At 41.1% G+C, this 19,586-nt stretch overlaps 1 protein-coding gene across 3 annotated transcripts in view; it reads right to left on the bottom strand.

Annotated features, from left to right (window-relative positions):
* Window positions 1-17,215, bottom strand: part of CRADD (CASP2 and RIPK1 domain containing adaptor with death domain) — a 222,582-nt gene extending 205,367 nt beyond the window's left edge. Inside the window, exons 1-2 of one of the 3 annotated variants that reach the window (XM_032170905.2) lie at window positions 17,030-17,215; window positions 15,435-15,738 (exon numbers count right to left, since the gene is read on the bottom strand). In XM_032170905.2, coding sequence (XP_032026796.1) covers window positions 15,435-15,738; window positions 17,030-17,098 — 373 coding nt within the window. In that variant the 5' untranslated portion in view covers window positions 17,099-17,215. The remainder of the gene's footprint in view (window positions 1-15,434; window positions 15,739-17,029) is intronic. The other 2 variants (XM_058426053.1, XM_032170903.2) reach the window with 2 other exon arrangements.
* Window positions 17,216-19,586: the final 2,371 nt, after the last annotated feature.

The following is a 19,586-nucleotide window of genomic DNA, read 5'->3' as shown; positions in this document are numbered from 1 at the left end:
GATGCCTTTTATTTCTTTATCTTGCCTAATTATTCTGGCTAGAACCTCCAGTACTATGTTGAGTAAGAGTGGTGAGAGTGGGCATCCTTCTCTTGTTTCTGATCTTAAAAGAAAAAGCTTTCAGTTTTCCACTGCTGAGTATGAAGTTAGCTATGAGTCTGTCCCCTATAACCCTTTTTGTGTTGAAGTATATTCCTTCTATACCTAATTTGTTGAGAGATTTTATAATGAAGGGATGTTGACATTTGTCGAATGCTTTTTCTGCATCTATTGAGATGATCATATAGTTTTTGTCCTTCATTCTGTTAATGTGGTATGTCATATTTATTGATTTGTGTATGTTAAACCATCCTTGCATCCTTTGATCACAGTGAATGATTCTTTTACTGTGCTGTTAAATTCAGTTTGCTAGTATTTTGTTGACAATTTTTGCATCTATGTTGATCAAGAATATTGGTCTGTAATTTTCTATTCTTGTATCCTTATCTGGCTTTGATATCAAAGTAAATTCTGGCCTTACAAAATAAGCTTGAAAGTTATTTCCTCTTCTTCAATTTTGCAGAAGAGTTTGAGAAAGATTGGTATTTGTTCTTTAAATGTTTGGCAGAATTCAGCAATGAAGCCATCAGGTTCTGGGCTTTTCATTAATGGGAGACTTTGTATTACTGATTCAATATCCTTATTCATTACTAGGTGAATCAAAATATGTATTCTTGATACTGTTGGATGGAATGTTCTGTAAATGTCTGTTAGGTCCATTTGGTCTAAAGTGTAGTTTAAATCCACTGTTTCTTTATACTTTTTTTATCTGGGTAACCTGTCCATTACTGAAAGTGGGGTATTAAAGTTCTCTACTATTATTATATTCTAGTCTGTCTCTCCCTTCAGATCTATTAATATTTGATTTATATATTTAGGTGCTCCTGTGATTGGTGCACATATATTTACAACTATTATACCTTCTTAATGAACTGACCCCCTTATTATTACATAATGACCTTCTTTGTCTCTTTTGATAATTTTTGACTTAAAATCTACTTGGTCTGACATAAGTATAGCTGCCCCTACTCTCTTTTGGTTTCCATTTGCATGGAAAATCTTTTTCTATCCCTTAATTTTCACTCTATACGTGTTCTTAAAAATGAAGTGAATCTTTTGTGGGTGGCAAATGGTTGGGTCTTGTGCTTTTTATAAAACCCATTCAGACACCCTGTCTTTTAACTGGAGAATTTAATCCATTTACATTCAAGGTAATTAATGATAAGGTCTTGCTTCTGCCATTTCGTTAACTGTTTCCTGGTTGCTTTGTAGATGCTTTGTTCTTTCCTTCCTCTGGCTGTCTTCCAGTGTGATTAGGTAATTTTCTCTAGTGATATCCTTTGGTCCTTTACCTTTTATTTTTTGTGTATATACCATAGGTTTTTGTTTTGTGGTTACCATGAAGCTTACAAAAACATTTTATAAATAGCTGGTTATTTTAAGCTGATAACAACTCAATTTTGATCACATACAAAAAATTCTACACTTTACTCCACCATCACCCCCATATTTTATGTTTTTGAAGGCACAATTTATGTCTTTTTGTTTTGTATATACTTTGTAAGTTGTTATATCCATTTTAATAGTTTCATCTTTTAATCTTCAAACTAAAGACATAAATGATTTACGTACAACCATTACAGTATTGGAGATTCCGAATTTGACTATGTAAGTTTTATACTTTCATATATTTCCATGTTATTATTAACCTTCCATTTCTTTCTACTTGAAGACTCCACTAGCATTTCTTGTAAAAACAGGTGCGGTGGTGATAAACTTTCTCAGCTTTATCTGGGAAAGTCTTTACCATTCTCTCCTTCACTTCTAAAGAACGGTTTTGCCAGCTACACTATTCATTGTTAGCAATTTTTTTTTTCCATCAACATTTTGAACATATCATCCTACTCTCTCTTGGACTATAAAGTTTCTGCTGAGAAATGTACTGCTAGCATTATTGAAATTGTCTTATATGTTATTTGCTTCTTTTCTCTTGCTGCTGTCAGGGTCTTCTCTTTGTCTTTGATTTTTGACAGTTTAATTATAATATGGCTTAGTGTAGTCTTGTTTGGATTGAATCTAATTAGAGACTTTGACCTTCCTGTACCTGGATATTATATCTTTCCACAGATTTGGAAAGTTTTCTGCTAATATTTCTTTAAAACAGCTTTCTACCACTTTGTCTCTCTTCTTCTGCCTTAACTCCTATTACTAAAATGTTTGTTCTTTTGATGCTGTCTCATAAATCCCATAAGCTTTCTTCATTCCTTTTCATTCTTTTTCTCCTCCGACTGTAATTTTAAATAATGTCTTCAAGTTTACAGATTCTTTCTTCTGCTTGATCAGTTCTGCTGTTGATACTCTCTATTGCATTTTTCAGTCCATTAATTTTTATTTCAGCTCCAGAATTTAATTTTAATTTTTACTTTAAGTTCTGGACTACATGTGCAGGATATACAGGTTTGTTACATAGGTAAATGTATGCCATGGTGGTTTGCTGCATCTATCAACCCACCACCTAGGTATTAAGCCTGCATGCATTAGTTATTTTTCCTAATTCAGCTCCAGAATTTATATTTGATTTTTTAAAATAATTTCAAAATTTCTCATTTTGGTCATTTATTATTTTTCTGACTTCATGCAATTATTTCTCTGGATTTTCTTGAAGTTAGCTACCAGGTAGGCTACTCTTACAGACCAGCCAGTGTGACAGTCACTTCAACTCCATCGAAGTCTGAATCTCAGCCTTAGAGGTGGGGAGGGCCCTCTTCCACATTCTTAGTGACTGTATCCTGCACTACCTTTCAACCTCAGAAAAAGTGGCTTCTGCCATTCCTGTACTACTTAGAGACCTCTTTTACCCCATTTAGTGGTTAACCATGGTTTGCTTTTCACCAGTTAAAAATTCTTTATATTGGCCGGGCACGGTGGCTCATGCCTGTAATCCCAGCACTTTGGGAGGCCAAGGCGGGCAGATCACTTGAGGTCAGGAGTTCGAGACCAGCCTGGCCAACATGGTGAACCCTCGTCTCTACTAAAAATATAAAAATTAGCCAGGCATGGTGGCAGGCACCTGTAATCCCAGCTACTCGGAAGGCTGAGGCAGGAGAATTGCTTGAACCTGGGAGGCGGAGGTTGCAGTGAGCCAGGATCGCGCCATTGCACTCCAGCCTGGGCGACGAGAGTAAAACTCTGTCTCCAAAAAAAAAAAAGAAAAGAAAAGAAAATTCTTTATATTAAGTTTTCCCTATTTAAATTACTGTGCGGTTTCTGTCTCCTGAATGAATTGTGACTGGCACATGACGGAATAAAAGGGCTCAAACAAATATGAAAGGCCTGAAAAGGCACATTTGCCCATAGCACATGACTAATTAATAATAAAGAGATTGAAAGGGAAGAGAAACGTTTAAAAACTAAATGAACAAAAATGTCCATGTCAATCGCATTCAAAACCTTTATTTTACCTAATCATATTTATTAGAAAACATCTTTCATTTTCTTTTGTATTTTTTTAAATTTGGTAACTGTTAAAAAAGAGACTGACATACACATAATGAAAATGCTGGCTATATGTGAGACCTGAGGCAAGCAAGGGTCAGAAAATAAAGAAGCTGCAGCTAGCCCAGGTCAGGTCATCTAAGCCATGTGACTCCAATCAGATCTAAGAACTGGTAGTAGACTGATAGAGACAGGACCCTAGTGATTAGAAGCATAGACTGTGAGCCAGACTGTCAGTGTTTGAACCTCAGCTCTGCTACTGCCAAGCTGTGTGACCTTGAGCAATTTATCTAACACCTTAGTCTCCTCATCTGTGAAATGCAAATGATAACAGTAGTGCCTACTTCAAAGGGCTATTATGATGATAAAGTAAGTTCATATATCTAAAGCCCTTAGGCCAGTACCCAATTCAAATTCTCTTTCTAAACCTCCTCTTTACATCTACATTCTCAATCCATTTTTCTTCCCCAATATATTCTGATTTTGGAAAAGTTTAAGGAGACCTATGCTGCTCCAAAACTGCTCTCCAGTGTTTTATCTACCACCTTTGGCCCTCAACTTGGGCCTTGCTGTATGAAGAAGAGGTAATGCATCCTCCTCCCTTAAGGGCTATCATTTTTTTTTCCAGGCCCAGGGGCGTGAGACCTATTCAATCCAAAAAAAAGGAGGATGGCACAGTAGACAACTCTTGCTTCAATCAGCTTTCACCTCTTTCTTTTGGAACTTCCCTTCCCCACTTCAGGTGATTCTGGTGTCCTAGGGGAAGGGCTCATGACCCAAGTTTGGCCAATAGTCTGAATCTGGAAGGAAGGTACAGTGTAGAAACTTGATTGGAAATGACCATCTGATGGCCTGAGATCCCCCACTGTTGCCTCATTCCTGCCCTTATTAAGCCCTGAAACCTTTATCATTCCTTCAAAGTTATGAACTACCCAATATATTTCAGAGAAATTCCTATTTTTATGTTACACGAAGTTCTACTATTTGAACAGAAGAACCCATATGCATGCTGTTAGACTTGGATATCCCTTCGTTTCCTCATCTATAAAGTGTTTCTAAGATCCCTTCCAGCTCTAACCTTCTATAGTTCTAGTAACAGGACAAGTCACTGCAGATACGCTCTACTTGATCTATAATTCTCCACAGCAACTTCACCATTACTACTCAGCACCCACAGACCTTATCAACAAATGGTAGAATTGGGAGATGCTTTTAAAGTCTTGTATTTAGGTTATAAAACCACAAGCCTCTCATTTGCCACTGAGTACGTCTTGGCGGTATTATTTTGGTAATGGTATTGCCACCCTCTCTGCTATGGTGCTGAGCATAAATAGAACATGAACACTTCCAGGAATTGTCAACTTGGCACTTCTTAGAAGGAGTTAAAGTTTCTTTCGTAACATTAACAAAATAAAGCCCAGGAATAAAACCTGCCCCAAACTTCTTCTAGAAACTACATTCCTTTTCAATTAAAATTTACTGTTTGAAAAAACACAACATACCTTTTTTTTCTTTTTTTTAGTCTGGGGGAAATGCCCTCAAAGAATCATATGTATACACTCCTTACTGCTTAAACTGAGGAACAAGCATAAACACAGCTGCCTATTAACATTATGTAAAGCAAACATTCCCACAGCCAGCTACAACAGCAGCCTACAAGTTTGAACTATACCCATAAAAAGAGAACACTACCTTGCTAAGCATTTGGTGAAACTCTGAAGCTGCACCACCAGAAAAGCTGGTTATTGGAACTGATGGCTTTAGATAGCATGATTTAAGAGCTGCAAAAGTGGGACTGGATTCCAGTATCGGGGAGCCAACACACTATCTCCTGATCACAGCCAAGGAGATTTAGTCTTTTTTTTACTCTCAAAGTAGCAAGTTGAAATGGGAGAGATTCAGGGGTTCTGTTCCGTGACCCCTCCCCACTTTATGTTCTTCCATTAGACCCTAGCCTTCCCCCAACCAAAAAAATAAAAAGTATAAAATGAGAGGAGAGAGAGATACCAAGCAGGAATCAGCCTTAGGACAAGAGGCAGGAAAGAGAAAGCCTCCTGAGGCTGTGTGTCTGGAAGAAACCGGAAGTGGGGGAGTTTCTGAAGAAGAATAAGGGTGATGGGCTTTGGAGCAGCCACAGGTTATCAGAATTAGGAAGAGGAGAAAACTGAATGCCGAGAAAGTGCTTTTATAGGATATGAATCAGTAGGCCTTGAAGTCAAATTTGACTATGTTGTGTGACTTTAAGTAAGTTATTTAACATCTCTGTGCTTACATTTTTGCATCTGTTCAAAAGGGTAATAATATCACCTCGCTCATCAAGTTATTGTCAGGATTAAATGAATTAATAAACACAAAGGATTTATAATATAGCTGGCAGACAGTAAGTCCCCACTAGCTATTATGATTATTTTACTGATGTTATCTTAAGTTCTTTGTGAGACACAAAAGACTGAATTCTTTTTTTTTTTTTTTTTGAGACAGGGTCTCGCTCTGTCACCCAGGTGGAAGTTGCAGTGTGCTCTCGGCTCTCAAAGTGTGCTCTCGGCTCATTGCAACCTCTGCCTCCTGGGTTCAAGTGATTCTTGTGCCTCAGCCACCCAAGCAGCTGGGATGACAGGCGTGTGCCACCATGCCCAGCTACTTTTTGTATTTTTAGTAGAAACGGGGTTTTGCCATGTTGCCCAGGCTGGTCTTGAACTCCTGACCTCATGTGATCCTCCCGCCTTGGTCTCCCACAGTGTTGGAATTATAGGCATGAGCCAATGCACTTGGCCTGAAATTCATTTTTAATTATGAACAAAGACCGTGAGCAGACAGCCAGCCAGTCTGACAGACTAAGCCAGTCCCACTCTTCCCAACTAGCCATTTGTCTCTCTTTCTTCCATCCTCAAGCCATCTTCGGCTCACTTTTTAACTGAGAGGAGCATCCAACTCGTCCTTCAGCAGGAGATTCTGTCTCCATTTGGACATAACCTGATCTACAGAGCACAAGGTACTGCATGTAGTTTGTAATGACTGTAACAAATGATGTGAATAGCAATAAAAATAATTCCCAAATTCAAATTCACCAGCAATTCAAAATCCTCCAATTTTTGCCTCATGTGTGTAGCCTATATATCCCCATAGAGCTCTAATGGATTTTAATGTTGGTAGTAGCATTACCCCCTGTATGGGGTCTGAGATTCTGGAACATTCTTGAGCAACGATGCTCAGGAAATTCAAGGAATGAAAGGATTTGCAAACTAATATCCCTCTACACCCTGATTCCTACCACCCTTCCATCTGGTACTACCTGAAAATAAGAACAATGCTTCAAGCAAGTACACAGCTTTGGGAAGCCAGGACTTGGAAGCAGTGAGTGAGGAAGGAAGCATGCTCCTAACCAGCTGGTCAGAGCTCAAGGTTCTCAACCCTGGCTGCAATTTAAGATGACCTCGGGAAGCATTTGCACATGTGCCTGACTTACGCATGGGCATGCCCATGTGTGCCTTTAACATCATTGCCCAGACCCCACCCTCCAGAGGTTGTGTAATGGATTCACCTGGAGTAGAGCCTGGGCATCAGTTGTTTTGTAAAAGCTCCCCAGGTGATTCCAAAGCATAGCCGCAGCTGAGAAACACTGAGTTAAATCAACCCTGATGGTCAATACAGTGTCTGATGCAGCCAAACGATCTATACATCCACAGAAGGGAGAAAAAAAGGCATAGTCAGAATTTCTAAGTGAAAAGAATACCAAATCCATGTTTTAAAGTGAAATGGAGGCATCTCTGCCAGGGCAAGACCTGTCACATGTTTGCTGTTCCTAGAAAGACCTGCAATTAGCTGCCAACAGATGCATTATTTCATCAGTCCCATAAATACTCGATAATCAAGTCTTCCGCTTTTCCTTTATGTCAGCCTTGCAGAGGTAGGGAGAAAAAAAATCTTCTGATAGAATGCAGTACTGAACGATCATCATTTCCTTTTAAATGATTAAAATTAGCATTCATAAAAATAAAATATTTTAGTAAAATCTCATTCCAGCATACCTCTAAAGGCCCTTGGAAATTCTCCTCTTAAAATGAAAAAAAAATGCATTAGTACAATTTTTAAAAAGCCTCTTTCAATTATTAACACTGCAGCATAATACAATTCCATTTCAAACTCAGTGGGAAGCCAAGACCGCACAGCAGAAAAAGTCCTAAATCAAGAGTTGCGAAGCCTGGATTCTAGTCCCAGTAATAAATTACATTAACTAGCTGTGTGATCATGGGCAAGTTGACTTAATCTCCCTGGGCCTCTGTTTTCTCAGAGAAAAATTAGATGACCTGTGAGTCCCACTCAGTTCTAAAATTCATAATACCAGGATATGGCTCCATCTTGCTGACTTTGTTTCACTAGCAAGTAAATGTGTTTAAAATTTAGAGAACTTACGAATTTTGAAATTCTAGTTAATTTAACTAATTCCTGTCACTGGGCATAAATTGAAAGAGCAAAACTGTGAAGCATCAGGAATACAGCTCTAACTTCTATCTATACTAGGACTGGAGCCTTCCTGCTTTAACTATGCCAGCCAGGTGATGGCTCCTCCCCCAAAATGCCTGTCTTTCTTTTTAAATTAAAAAAAATATGATGAAATTCTTTTCTTTTCTTTTCTTTTTTTTTTTTTGAGATGGAGTCTCACTCTGTTGCCCAGGCTGGAGTGCAGTGGCACAGTCTTGGCTCACTGCAACTTCCACCTCCTGAGTTCCAGTAATTCTCCTGTCTCAGCCTCCTGACTAGCTGGGATTACAGGTGCCTGCCACCACACCCGGTTAATTTTTTGTATTTTTAGTAAAAATGGGGTTTCACCATGTTGGCCAGGCTGGTCTCGAACTCCTGACCTCAAGTGATTCACCTACCTGAGCCTCCCAAAGTGTAGGGATTACAGGCATGAGCCACCACACCCAACCATTATTTCCGTTGGTTTCTTTTTTTTTTTTTTTTAGATGAAGTTTTGCTCTTGTCCCCCAGGCTGGAGTGTAATGGCGCGACCTCGGCTCACTACAACCTCCACCTCCCGGGTTCAAGTGATTCTCCTGCCTCAGCCTCCCGAGTAGCTGGTATTACAGGCGCCTGCCACCACGCCCAGATAGTTTTTGTATTTTAAGTAGAGATGAGGGTTTTACCATGTTGGCCAGGCTGGTCTCAAACTCCTGACCTCAGGTGATCCGCCCGCCTTGGCCTCCCAAAGTGCTGGGATTACAGGCGTGACCTACCGTGCCTGGCCTATTTTTTTATAGTCTCCTTTATGTTGACACATTTCTACTTAAATATAAGTAATGGTTTTTTCCTAAATAATTTGGTATACTTTCAATCTTATTTCCCATTCAATATTCCTATGTAACTTTTTTCTTTTTATTTTGTTGATACATAAAAATTGTATATATTTATGGGATACAGGGTGATATTTCAATACATGCATACAATGTGTAATGATCAAATAAGGGCAATTAGTATATCCATCACATCAAACATGTATTCCTTCTTTGTGTTGGGAATATTCAAAATCCTTTCTTCTAGCATTTTGAAAACACATAATAAATTCCTGTTAACCATATTCACCCTACAGTGCTAGGACATTAGAACTTATTCCACCCATCTAGCTGTAATTTTGTATCCATTAACCAACCTCCCCTATCCCTGCCTCCCTCATACCCTTCCCAGTCTCTAATAACCACAATTCTACTCTCTAAAAGTCATGTATTTTTAAAAGGAACTTCATAAATAGAAAAGTTTTGCTTGCCATAAATGGAAGGAACCTATTGAGTTGACACAAAAAAAGCAATACAACTAGATTCTAGCTAAATACTGTTGCCCACAGAAGGCTTTAAGCATGAGGACCTCTTACCATTCTTATCTGAACTGAAACAGAAATAGAAAGGAAATAACTTTCTCATCATGTAATTCAATATTACTTAATCCCACATCCACATATCAACTAAAGTTATGCTAGGAGCCACCCAAGATCACGGCTGCACACACATCTCACATGTTGAGAAGCAAAACAAACCGTAGCCACTGAGCCTCTGCTGATATGGAATGTGATTCATCCCAGGGAGGAAGGCGTCTTATTAGCCACATTGTCACCTGTGGCTCCCACTCGACTTCCTGTGTATTTGTGGTCCCCTCTATCTGAAAGCTCTCCTCCCTGTATCAACTCTGCGACCAAACTCAGTTCTCTGCTCAGTGTCCCCTCATCAGAGAGGCTTTCCCTGACCACCCCCATCACCACACACACTGCTTCTCTTCATAGCGCTCTTCAACACCAAATGTTATTTATTCATTTGCTTATTATCTGTCCCTGCCCTTATACCCTTCCGCTACTAGAATACATTGAACTCCATGAAAATAAGGGCTTTGTTTTGTTTACTGTTATATCTCCAGCACCTACTGTCTTGCACAGGGGTCCCCAACCCCCATACCGGTCCGTGGCCTATTTGGAACTGGGCCGCAGAGCAGGAGGTAAGTGGCGGGCAAGCGAGGATTACCACCTGAGCTCCGCCTCCTGTCGGATCAGCAGCGGCATTAGACTCTCATAGCAGCATGAACCCATTGTGAACTGCGCATGCCAGGGATCTAGGTCGCGCACTCCTTATGAGAATCTAACGCCTGGTAATAATCTAAGGTGGAACAGTTTCATCCCGAAACCATCATTCCCCCCAACTCCCCCGTTGGTTGAAAAATTGTCTTCCACAAAACCAGTCCCTGGTGCCAAAAAGGTTGGGGATCTCTGGTTGAGCACATGGTCAACACTCAGCAAATATTTGCTGGATGAATGCATGAACGCCCTCAGCTGATCTGGAGATCCTCCATTTGTCTTTATATACCCAGTACCTGGCATTCAGTAGGTCCTTAGGAAGTATATGAAAATCAGGCTGGGTATACACATAAATCTGGGCCCTCTGCAGACTCTCCCCTTACCAGAGGGAACGGTCTTGCTATGGATGCTGACCCACTGTTCTCCCTCTAGCACACAGGACACCACTAGGCAAACACTACTCAGCCACAGTGGAAGCACGTGGATAGACTGCAAGCTAGATACACTGAGATCAACACTGAACTTACATGCAGAGCAAGGTCAATTACATGGTATGATTGGAGGAACCTATGAAAAGCTAGAAACCTCTCTTATAAACCCATCACAATATCTAAAATATCTGCCATTAAGAGCTCAGTGACTTCAGATGCATCCAAGTATGCAACTCAGAGCTACAGTGTATCTCAGGAGGGCGGCAGGTGTGGTTCTGTGTCGTCACTCAAGGCTGGCGCCACAAGGGGCAGGCAGAGCCCTGGAGCCCACAGGTAGGGGGGAAACAGACTAGCCAGTACTGCGCACTGCTGCCCTAAGAGCAGCCAGGGAGTCCAGGGCACAGAGTCTATGGGGAGGACAAGGTCAAGCCCAGAGAAGGTTGAAGCAAGTGTCAGCTTAGGGACAGCCATTCCAACAGGCTCAAGAGTTGAGACATCCAATGCTGATGCCGGAGGCACTGAGCTGTGTTCCCAGAGCTCTGTTCTTCGCTCTCGCCATGGCTAAGAATACATAAAGCATGAATCAAACCAACGGAGGAGAGAAAAACAAAAACACTCCCAAGCTTAAAGGAAGACTGGGGCAAAAGGCAGGGTTACCAGGTAGAGAATCATGGCAGACACCCAGACCCACAGGCAGGGCCAACACAGTGGAACAGGGGGTCCTGTGGCCCAGGAGTCACTCCCACCATGATTTACGCTGAGTCCCACCAGATGGGGAGGCTGGGCTGCCATCAACCTCCTTTCCAGATCCAGATCAGCTCAGGCACTGGAGGGAGCTTGTCAGTGCCGACAGGCCCCATGAGCAGTGAGAAGCCAGGCAGGCAGGCACAGGCTGCCTTCATCCAGATACAGCACTGTCCCTATCTCCTAAATGACCCGACAGGAGCCCAGAGAGGATTTCCAGCTGATCTAATGTCTAGTATGTGACCTTGGCCGGAGAGACAAACCATGAAGTGTTCTCTCCACGGTGCCAAGGTGGATTAAGTCATTTTACCACCAGAATTCCTCTTTTAAAAGGTAAGAGTCCTTACAGGGTGAGAAAAACACAAAACCAATGATCCATTAACAACTTTAACAACTTAGACCTTTTTTTTTTTTCTAACAGGGATTGGGAGACTAGTCACCTAGGCAGATTCTGAGAGAATCAAAAGGTTTAGGGTGTTTTTGTATGTTTTGAGATTTGATGGGGGTGGGGTTCAGAAGAGTAGAGAAGAACAAGATACAGCTCAATTCTCTAAAAAAATTACATCCAGCACATAAGTAAAAAGCAACTAACCAGGATCAATCACCAAAATAAAGCCTCTGAGACAGCTCAAAATTTACAAGTGAAACAACAAAAATTAAAACAACAAACCAATAAAGGAGAAACCAAGCATCTCTGGGAAGACCAACACAAGAAAACCTTAATGAGATAAAATCAGTTCATTCTTAGAGAAGGATCAACCTCTTGGCTAAAAAAGAAGGCCATTCCTTCCCATTTGTTCTCAAGGCCTCCCAAGAGAAGACTACTGAATCCATACAAATTAATTAAAAAGTATGATCAAAATGAGGAAAAGGTAAGAAGAGTTTAATGTGTACATACATTAAGAGGTTAATGTGTACACACATTCTCCTGTAGTCTAGATCCTCAAAACTCAAATATATCTTTACAAAAATTTAAGTGGACTATTTTAAATCTTACTAAAATTACTCTATTACAACACTGGAGAAGCACCGAGGTCTCAGGCAGTAGGTTCTGGATTTCTTTTTTATAGGGACGTTAAATTGAAGGGATTTCAACTCTGATACTCTTCCCAGGATTTACAAAAGAACAAAACCTAGGTTTCCAATTCAGTAAATCCCAATTTAATTTTAGAATTAAAATATTGCCACCAATTAAATTACTTTAAACAGTAAAAAATATTTTAAGGTCTGAAACAAGAGAAGGTGTTAACTATCAAGTTTAAATGCATCATTTCTTCCATTTCTTCCACCCTTTCCTTCCCACACACATAAAAAACATGTATCTCTATATATATACATATATATCTCTATATAGATACACACACACACACACACACACCTCTAGAACTTATGGTATACAGGATTTTCAAAAACATATGAAGATTTTAAAAGTGATTTTTAGGAGATAGGAAACTATAAAGTGAAGAAGTGAATGAATGATAAACCCCCAATTCAGGGCTTTTCACTGAGTGGGGGTTGGGAATGAGACAAGATTGGGAAGGAGTGCCTGGGGTTTTTAAAGGCAATCGTAATATTATTTTTCTTAAACTGAGTGATGAGGAGACGGGTGTTCACTGTACCATTATTCTCCATATCTTACTTATATTTTGTAATATTATTTAAAAGTCAATATTTAATAAATACAAGTCTTTTTTAAAAGAGTTTATGTGATCGTCACTGTGGAAGGTATTCAAAGACATATATAAATCAAACCCTCACTTCAGAATGTTTTTTTCAATAGCAGTGTTACTCAATAAAAAGTAAAACAATTAAGATGACTGTATGAATTTGTTCCAGAGCCAACCTTCTACAGAATTAACAAATCTTGAGAAAAACCTTATTTTTCTAAACTTCTATACAGATATGCTCGATTTTTTTCCCATTATGTACTGCTTCATTCTGTTTGCTTTTTTAAAAAGCTATTTTTCCTCAGCTTCTCTGTAACTTTCATCATTTTGTAAAAATGCCTTAATTCTTTCTAACTCTCTGAATGAATCTGAAGAAATAATGGGGTTATGGCCGAGCATGGTGGCTCACGCTTGTAATCCCAGCACTTTGGGAGGCTGAGGTGGGCAGATCACCTGAGGTCGGGAGTTTGAGACCAGCCAGACCAACATGGAGAAACCCTGTCTCTACTAAAAATACAAAATTAGCCGGGCATGGTGGCACATGCCTGTAATCCCAGCTACTCGGGAGGCTGAGGCAGAAGAATTGCTTAAACCCGGGAGGCAGAGGTTGTGGAGAGCCGAGATCGCGCCATTGCACTCCAGCGTGGGCAACAAGAGTGAAACTCCGTCTCAAAAAAAAAAAAAAAAAAAAAAATGGTATTATACCTCTACGAATGACATACAACAGCATGATTTGTATCACCCAAAATGACCATAAAATTGAATTCAGTATTTTGATAGTGAAAGGCTTTCAGTTCACCTGTTTTGTTATTTCCAACTATATGATGCCAGCAGAAACCTCTAAGTCAAATATCAGGAAAACACCAATAACTTTTTAACATTTCTCCAACTCTATGTTATCTATTCTGCTTTCAATAAAGTCATAAAAACATCTTAGATACAGTTTGTTCAGACACGTGGAGTATTTAATTTTGTAAGGACAATCCAAGCAGTGAATTCCAGTGATCCTCAAAAGCCAGCTATTTCTAATATCTCAAAAAGCCTAAATATACATTTACCTGTAATGAGCCCAGACTACGAATGAAAATACTTTTGCTTTTTCCACTGGGATCTTACCAGGTCTTCCTAAAGTTAGTTGGCTATGTCATGCTGATCAGGTAGTCAGACATATGTCAAAATATGAGGTCCACGGAGCAAAAATAGTAAAAGTGGTCTTATTATCAGTATTCATTTTTCTTAACCAGTATTTTAAAAATAGCAACCACGAAGTCTGGGGCCCACTGAACCAGAATAGTTCTATCACTCTCATCAGAAACCCCAGAGAACCTTGATTCTCTAACTTTGTTAAAAATTTGCAAGTCAACTTTCAATTACTTTTTTTTTTCCAATTTTTAATTTTTCCCAGTTCAGTTCTCTGCCCCTCTATCTTTGTAAAACAGAGTCAAGGGAGGTTAAGAAGAAGCAAGTGTTTCCATATTACATCTTCTTCCTGCTACAAGCCAGGCTAACAGAACCAGAACTGTTTCTCTCTTCTCCAGCTTCCAATTCTCCTTCAAATTAAACTGAGACCCTCCCCAAACTATTGCTCTTTGCAAAATTAAATACTCCAGTGTCTGAACAAAGCTAAACTAAAAAGGACACTTTAAATGAATAACCTTTAAAAACAAACTAAGTCAGCCTTCAAAATAATCCCCTTTGGCCACATAGGACAGCCCAGGGGACAGGTGCAGGGCATGCCTTCCTAGAGGCTGTCTCCTCCTCCGTGAATCTGACCTTTTCCAGCTGGTAGCTCTGGCACCTCACAAATCAGTTGTCAGTAGGCCGAATGCCTGCTTTCCCATCTGCACTTTCCAAATGACTCCTGATGCCAACAGCTGAGATATGACCTGGCTCTCTGATGAGAACATGCTTCCCAAGTGACATGCCAGGTTTCCTGGAAGCATTCCTAAATGCATTCTCTGAGCTCCCTCCCTCACCTCCCAGTCACGGTTCATTCTTCCTTCCCTGCACTTCCTAGTGCCACCTCCTGATCCTATTCCTCCAACGTCATGTCCCTTCAGTCCCCACACCTTACCCACTTTCATCAACCATTGACCCCTGTCCTGCCTTACATCCTAACTTCATATCCAAAGGACATAGTTCTGGCTAGGTGTGGTTGCCACGTCTGTAATCCCAGCACTTTGGAAGGCTGAGGTGGGTGGATCACCTGAGGTAAGGAGTTCAAGACCAGCCTGGCCAACATGATGAATCCCCATCTCTACTAAAAATACAAAACTTAGCAGGGCATGGTGGCGAATGCCTGTATTCCCAGCAACTTGGGAGGCTGAGGCAAGTGAATTGCTTGAACCCAGGAAGCAGAGGTTACAGTAAGCCGAGATCACACCATTGCACTCCAGCCTGGGTGACAGAGCGAGACTCTGTCTCAAAAACAAACAAAAAAGCAAAGGGAATAGTTACAACATTTTGGAGCTGGTTCGAAGTGATCTTTCTGAGGCCTACCTGCAGGCAGGTCGGTCATGACCTCTTCCCTTGCCTTCTTCAGCTTCTCCCTGACCCAGGGAAACTCCTGTAGGGAATCTAGGAATGCATCAAATGCTTTAGGGCCCCTGGAAGGTAGGATATCCAACAGGAGCATTGTTTTCCGGAGGCCTGTGGTTTGAGCATTGATTTCTTGAACATGGTTTTCTGTCAAGATTCCTTCCTGGTAGAGGTACTGAAGAACCAGTCCCTCCACCAATACCTCTGCACCCAGCTCCAGGCGAAGTGAGCGGAGTACTTGTTTGTCTCTGGCCTCCATTTCTCCCTGGAAAGAGCCAAAATCACAGCTCAAATTACAGACATGCTGATGTGGCCCTAAAGACAGTGTCACTGCAATGTAAGTTCCTTCAGGTCAAGCACATCTTTAAACCATAGTAGACTGCCAGGTCATGGTATTTAATTCACTGGTTAAGCCAAGCCAAGTTAATTTTGAATGTTTCCTAACATAATGAACAACACTGAAGATGAATCATCTTTTCTGTTTCTGCTTTTCACACAATGGGGTCCCAGCTCAATTCCTCGTTTAATAAAGAAATTTGGAAAAAGAAAAAGTGGGTCAGAGACCCTTCTGAAAAAGCAATTTTTATCTGAAGATTACAGAGCAGCATTAATTTTAACATGCTGGAGAAGAAATCGTGGTTTTATTTTAGCATTGCCCTCATCAGACCTGCACCACCACCACCACCACCACGGCAGAAAATGCCAAGGTGGACGCAGGTGCCCTTTTTTGATCACAAGTATTTGCAAAACCTGATCAGTAATAGGAGTGCAGGACAGAAATCAGCAGGTTCAGAATTTAAGGCTCTTTTCGCTAAGTCCTCTACACCATCACCTTTAAGAAAATAGTTTGTGCCCAGTCTACAATAAACTTTACACAACATACAGTCACAGACTCCATTCCTTCCCACTAAGAATTCCGAATCTCCAGCACAATACTGTCGTGGCCACACATGCATGGGACATTTTATGGGATTTTTTTTCTTTAAAAAAAAGCTCACACCCCAGCACTGGTCAGTAGCCAGGCACGATTTGAAGGTGCAGTTCCACCACCCCTGCACCAGTGTGCTGTGGCTTGGTTGCGTGTAAGGCAGTGAAGGTTAAGTGACCGGGAAGGCAGGCAGGGATAACAGATGCGGCTTCAGACACACCCGGGCAGTACGACCACGGCTCGGCGACACCCGATCCCACACTCCCCCTCACAACCCTGTAAAGTTCAGGAGGTGACAGGTGAGGGGAGAGGTGTTCACATTTGGCTGTGAGCGCCCATTGGGAACTTTTTTAAAAGTCTCTGCTTCGGCCGCTGAAACCCTTGTATCAAACAGGAATACTACGAGCGGTTTCTGCGGCAATTTGACCCGCTAAAGAGGGAGTGCTGGGAATGAACTTAAGAGCAGACCAAGGGGAGAGCGGGCCTCCGGCACTGCCGCAGCCACCCAGCCTTGGCCCGGATCGGAAACGCGGGGCAAGTTAGAGGTGCGGGGAAGCCCTCGCAGGGCCCAGGTCGCAGACGCTACAACGCAGGACTTTCAAAGAAAAGATGGATTCCTGTTACTTACGTCTGCAACCACGTATCTTTGGGGCGGGGGAGAAAAACTGCAACCGGAATCCTGACTGTTAGGGAACATGCCCCATAAGCACCATCTTTGTTAAAGGCGAAAACCCTAAACAGGAAGTGTTGACACCATCTTTGTTGAGGGCAAGCACAGGAAGTGCTGTCGCCATTTTTATTGAGCCTTCAAGGGTCGGATCGAAGCTCTTCCCGCCATGTTTACTGTGGGTAAACAATTCAATCGCAGGGAGATGGACAACCGTAGCGTCACTTAGAGGGTATCTAAGTAATGGAGTAATTGAATCATTGCGTTTTAACACAGTAACTCCACCAGGGCCTTGCACACAATTGACCTAACACAGAGGCAGGTCAAAAGTCACCCTAGTAGAGAAGACCTTCTCTGACCTATCTGATTAAAACGGCAAGAGAGCTGCGCTCATCTCCTGCACTCCCCATTAACCAGCTTTATTTTTTACGTATCACCATCTTATTAAAACTTTTCACTTATTCATTTGTTTATCCTTCTGCTTCCCTCCAATAAAATGCAAGGTCATTTATTTATATCAAGTGTTCCTGCCTGCAAAGAGTTTACAAATCTGTCAGTCAGGATTTCATTGCAGCACTCAGCTAGCTACTCCTAGTCAGAAAGGGATTTGTCAGGGGGAACTGGGGACATTCGAAATCATTGGGAAGGCTGGAGAAGGGCTGAACATCCATGGATGACTACCTAGATAAGACTGCTGATTGTGGCTGCTGCCCACAATCAGGAAGATGGCGTCAGGAAGTTGCCATGCCTCGTCCCCAACCTCCTCTCAACGCCGACAGAACAATTAACAGGACACTGGAACACTGCTGCAAAAAACCGTGGTCTCCACGGCTGCATTTGCCAGCAGCATGAAAACAGCACCTGCAAATCTTGCTTTGCTGCATGCAATTGGTGAGACCAATTTGACGTGCAGAATATTAGCAGCAAGGATGTTTAGAGCATGTAGTTGGTAGCTTTACAGCTTGTGAAACACAAACAGGTATAGTAAACGAGGGAAGGGCTGATACTAAAAGCCAATCTACTGCATCCGCCACATTTTCAATTTGGAAAGCAAGAAAAAATGCATGACCCAAATACAGAGAAACACAGGAATGCCAAATTGGGTGTCCTTCCTCACATTCCTTTGTGAAGTGAGACAGTCGATCAATAAATTCATTCATTGATTCATTTTTAAATCAATTGGATGATACATACAGAAAGTCATATGCTTACTAAAAATTAGTTGACAGTACAGGGGGAAAAAACTCCTAAAATATTATTTCTGCAAAGGTTTTCACAGCCAAAACCTTTGATGGAAAATGAAAATATCTTTGTAAGCAAATCAATGGAGAACAGTTCTGAACCTCCCTCCTCAAAACCTTCTGAAAATTGTATTCAATTTACAGTGTTACTATGCCAGTTACCATTTTACTACATCATTAATGACAGTATTTTTACCTATGTGGCAAGTATTATTATTATTACAGTCATGCATTGCATAACAATATTTGGGTCAATGACAGACTGCATATATGATGGTGGTCAGAGCAATAGGCTATGCTATATGGCCTAAGTATGTAGTAGGCTATACTATCTAGGTTTGCGTAAGTACATCCTATTTTGTTTGCACAATGACACATTTTTCACAATGTATCTCCACTGTTATAACTGTATTAGCATTTGCATGTATAAAGACTGTGGAATCAGAATGGTCAATTGTCTTAGCCAAAATCTCACAGCTAATATAGAGCAAAACTTGAATTCTAATGAAGTTTCTCTGATTTCATGCTCTTTCCAATACACCATACAACCCTGTATAGTGAAGAGTTTATTGTTCTAATGATAGCCAAATATTATTTGCAAATCATCCTGTTGCCACCTCCTATTCTTGATACTCTTGAGTTCCAGGTGCTCTCTTTTCTCTCTCCCTTTTCCCCTTTTGCTCGAGAATCATTGTCCTTTCCTCAGCAAGATTTCCCATCTGTACATAGACAAGTGTTAGCACCATTCTTTGTCTTCATCCAGATAAAGTGCAGACCACTTGCAACACTGCCAAGCATTGAGGTTTACAGGTTAAACATCCCTAATACAAAAATTTGAAATCCAGAATCCTCCAAAACCTGCCTGAGAGTGGTGGCTCACACCTGTAGTCTCAGCATTTTGGGAAGCCAAGGCAGGCAGATCATTTGAGCCCAGGAGTTCAGGGCCAGCCTGGGCAACATAGGGAAATCCCATCTCTACAAAAAATACAAAAAATTAGCCAGGCATGGCTGTGTACGCCTGTAGTCTGAGCTTCTCAGGAGGCTGAGGTGGAGAATCAATTGAACCTGGGAGGTGAAAGTTGCAGTGAAACAAGATCGTGCCACTGCACTCTGGCCTGGGCGACAGAGAGAGACCCTGTCTCAGAAAAAAAAAAAAGAAAAAGAAATGCTCCAAAACCTGAAACTTTTTGAGTGTCAACATGACGCCACAAGTGGAAAATTCCACACCTGACCTTATGTGATGGGTCTCAGTTAAAACACAAACCTTTGTTTCACGT

This window comes from Hylobates moloch, unplaced genomic scaffold, assembly GCF_009828535.3.
Source record: "Hylobates moloch isolate HMO894 unplaced genomic scaffold, HMol_V3 SCAFFOLD_12, whole genome shotgun sequence".
Classification (NCBI taxonomy): Eukaryota; Metazoa; Chordata; class Mammalia; order Primates; family Hylobatidae; genus Hylobates; species Hylobates moloch.
The sequence above is the reverse complement of the archived record's forward strand: the minus strand, read 5'-3'. Positions and strand labels throughout refer to the sequence as shown.